This window comes from Penaeus japonicus, unplaced genomic scaffold (assembly GCF_977035675.1).
Source record: "Penaeus japonicus unplaced genomic scaffold, GWHDUDI00000001_assembly GWHDUDI00000041, whole genome shotgun sequence".
Taxonomy (NCBI): Eukaryota; Metazoa; Arthropoda; class Malacostraca; order Decapoda; family Penaeidae; genus Penaeus; species Penaeus japonicus.
In genome coordinates this window covers 10,403,145-10,405,644 of record NW_028234443.1, presented here as the reverse complement: position 1 = coordinate 10,405,644, position 2,500 = coordinate 10,403,145, and the positions used below count along the sequence as shown (strand labels likewise).

Sequence of the window (2,500 nt, the reverse complement as noted above, 5' to 3'; positions counted from 1 at the left end):
TGTGTTGTGTTTAACAGAGCGTTGTGTTACGTGTATTGTATCTGAGGGAGCATTGTGTATATTGTGTTTTAAGGGGAGGGAGTTGCAATAGGTGTATCGTATTTGAAGATGATTTATGGTGGGTGGTAAGTGCCTTTTGCTTAGGGGGAAGGAGAGGAAGAGGGGGTGCTGAGTTATATGGTGTGTGTATTGTATTTTAGAAAAAAATCCATAATTTCTATCCATAGTTGTAGTCAAAAGTCAAAAACTATTGTTATGAGATAAGTATGGTTACTGTGATTAGATTCTGTTCTTTGTTTTTTTTTCTACTATTACAGTCCATTCTATACTTACATAACTCTCTGAAGAATCATCCCTACACAGCGCTAATTATATACAATATTTTACACTATCCCATTCACGCAACTCTTCCTTGCAAAGCAATCTCCTTCTGTTGCAGAGCGATCCCATCAGACTCCGCGAGATCCTGGAGTACCACGTGGCAACTCCAACCTTGAAGGCGAGTGACATTTCCAACAACCACATTGCCACCACTCGAGCAGACCACCCACTCAGGATCAACCTCTATTCACGAGTAAGTACATGGTTGTTGAGTACTCTAAATAAGACAAGAAAAATAAAAGAAAAAGAAGAAAAAAATTGGGATAATGAGTGGGATCTGATAGATTTGTTTTATTGTCTTTTTAATGTGATAGGGATTAAATGATGTCTTTACGGTTTGTCTTTGTTGAAATGGTGGTTGATATGACTCTCTTCTGACTCTGGTTTCCATTAATGTTTATTTTACGTTTTAATTCATTCCTACAGTCTCCCCTTCTCTTTGGATTGATTGACGTGAGATATTATATGTTCATTGAATGTAGTAAATCCTTCATGTCATAAAAGAAAAAAAAAATATTGTCGTTATGATGCACGGGGCCAAGTAGATTGCCTTGCCTCTCGTATTGCAATGATAGTTATTTTTGTTTTCTTTAAACTGCTTTCCATTGATGGTTATTAAATCCTCTGGCATCGCATTTCATTGATGATTAATAAATAAACTGCTTGCATCGCATAACACTAAACACTGATAACTTCTCACATTGTATGACACTGATGGTTGATCCACTTCTTGCACCGCATTGCATCGTTGTGTCAATTCATGGATAGTTGATAACATTCCATTTTTTTTATTTCTCCCGCAGTCTCCCCTCCTCTCTGGCCTCATCAACATGGGAAGACGTCATCCCAACATGCGGGTGACAGCCGGATGTAGCCATGTGTCAGCTCTCGACTCCCGTGCATGTGGCGCCGTGGTGCATGTGGTGGAAAAGATGTTGGTTGTGCCGAAGATTAATGTCATGGAACTCCTGGATTCCAATGAAGATTTCTCTATTTTCACCAAGATGTTGAAGGTATGAGGACAACCATGTTGGTGTGTGATTAGAACGTTGATGTTTGAGTGATGTTGACGTGTGATAAGAATGTTGATGTTGAGAATGATGTTGGTGTTTGTTACTTCATATTGTTGTTTTTTTCTCCTAAGATGAAGTGATTGTACTAGAATTATTAAATGTAATTCCATATTCATTGAATTCCCGATATATATAATCTCAAGTGTCTACATAGTACCACATGATGATACTTCAAAATTGTATTCCATAATACACATTCCATTATATATCAAACTAAGCAAATAGGACCACCAATATATTACCTGCTATCCTTATTTCTAATACATTTGCTTTTCAACCATTCTACACGACATTCAACACAGAAAAAGACATCACGAGATATCAATTAATAAAAACGAAAGGTACCTCATGAGATCAATTGCAATCAATATAAATCAATCCACAGGATACTGGGCTTAACGAAACCCTTGTGGAAGATGGACCCTTCACTGTCCTGGCTCCTTCGGACTACGTCTTCAGGATTCTGCCAGAGGATGAGCTCAATATGTTGTTGGAAGACCAGGAACTCCAGAAACAGCTCATCACACAGCATATTATGGAAGGTAAAGATGGCTAGGCCTATAGAGCTTTTTCTCTTTTTTTTTTCTTTTTTTTTACTTAATGTCCTTACTGATAAATACGTCAGTTCGTTTGTTTTTAATCGTATAGATTTCCATTTTTGAAAATGTGTGTATGATTACTTTAGTGTCAAGTATTTGTCTTTGTAACGCAAATACATTACACGCACTTCCATGCATTCATCTCTTTCTCTCTCCTTCTAGAACACCTATGCTGCACAGGCATCAACCCCAACACCTGGCTCTTCATGGACCACAAGAGGACACTGAACGGCTCTCCACTCCACGTCCGCCGCACCAACTCAGGAAGACTCATGGCCGGACCCGCACGCATCACCCACTGTTCCTCCCCCACCCGTAATGGCCTCGTCCACACCGTCAGCCACCTTCTGCTCAACATCCATCGCCACAGACAGGATGACGGCGAGGACTGCGATAGGAGGCATGTGTTCTCCTCACCGGGCCTTGAGCTCCTTTTCGGTTAGAAGG

At 39.9% G+C, this 2,500-nt stretch overlaps 1 protein-coding gene across 1 annotated transcript in view; it reads left to right on the top strand.

Moving 5' to 3' along the window:
• Positions 1-2,500, top strand: part of LOC122254217 (transforming growth factor-beta-induced protein ig-h3) — a 33,023-nt gene that overhangs the window by 29,606 nt on the left and 917 nt on the right. The window contains exons 14-17 of the mRNA XM_043017798.2: positions 440-574; positions 1,185-1,394; positions 1,840-1,996; positions 2,216-2,500. The exon at positions 2,216-2,500 is cut by the window's right edge and continues 917 nt beyond it. Of these exons, the coding sequence (XP_042873732.2) occupies positions 440-574; positions 1,185-1,394; positions 1,840-1,996; positions 2,216-2,496 (783 nt within the window). The 3' untranslated portion in view covers positions 2,497-2,500. The remainder of the gene's footprint in view (positions 1-439; positions 575-1,184; positions 1,395-1,839; positions 1,997-2,215) is intronic.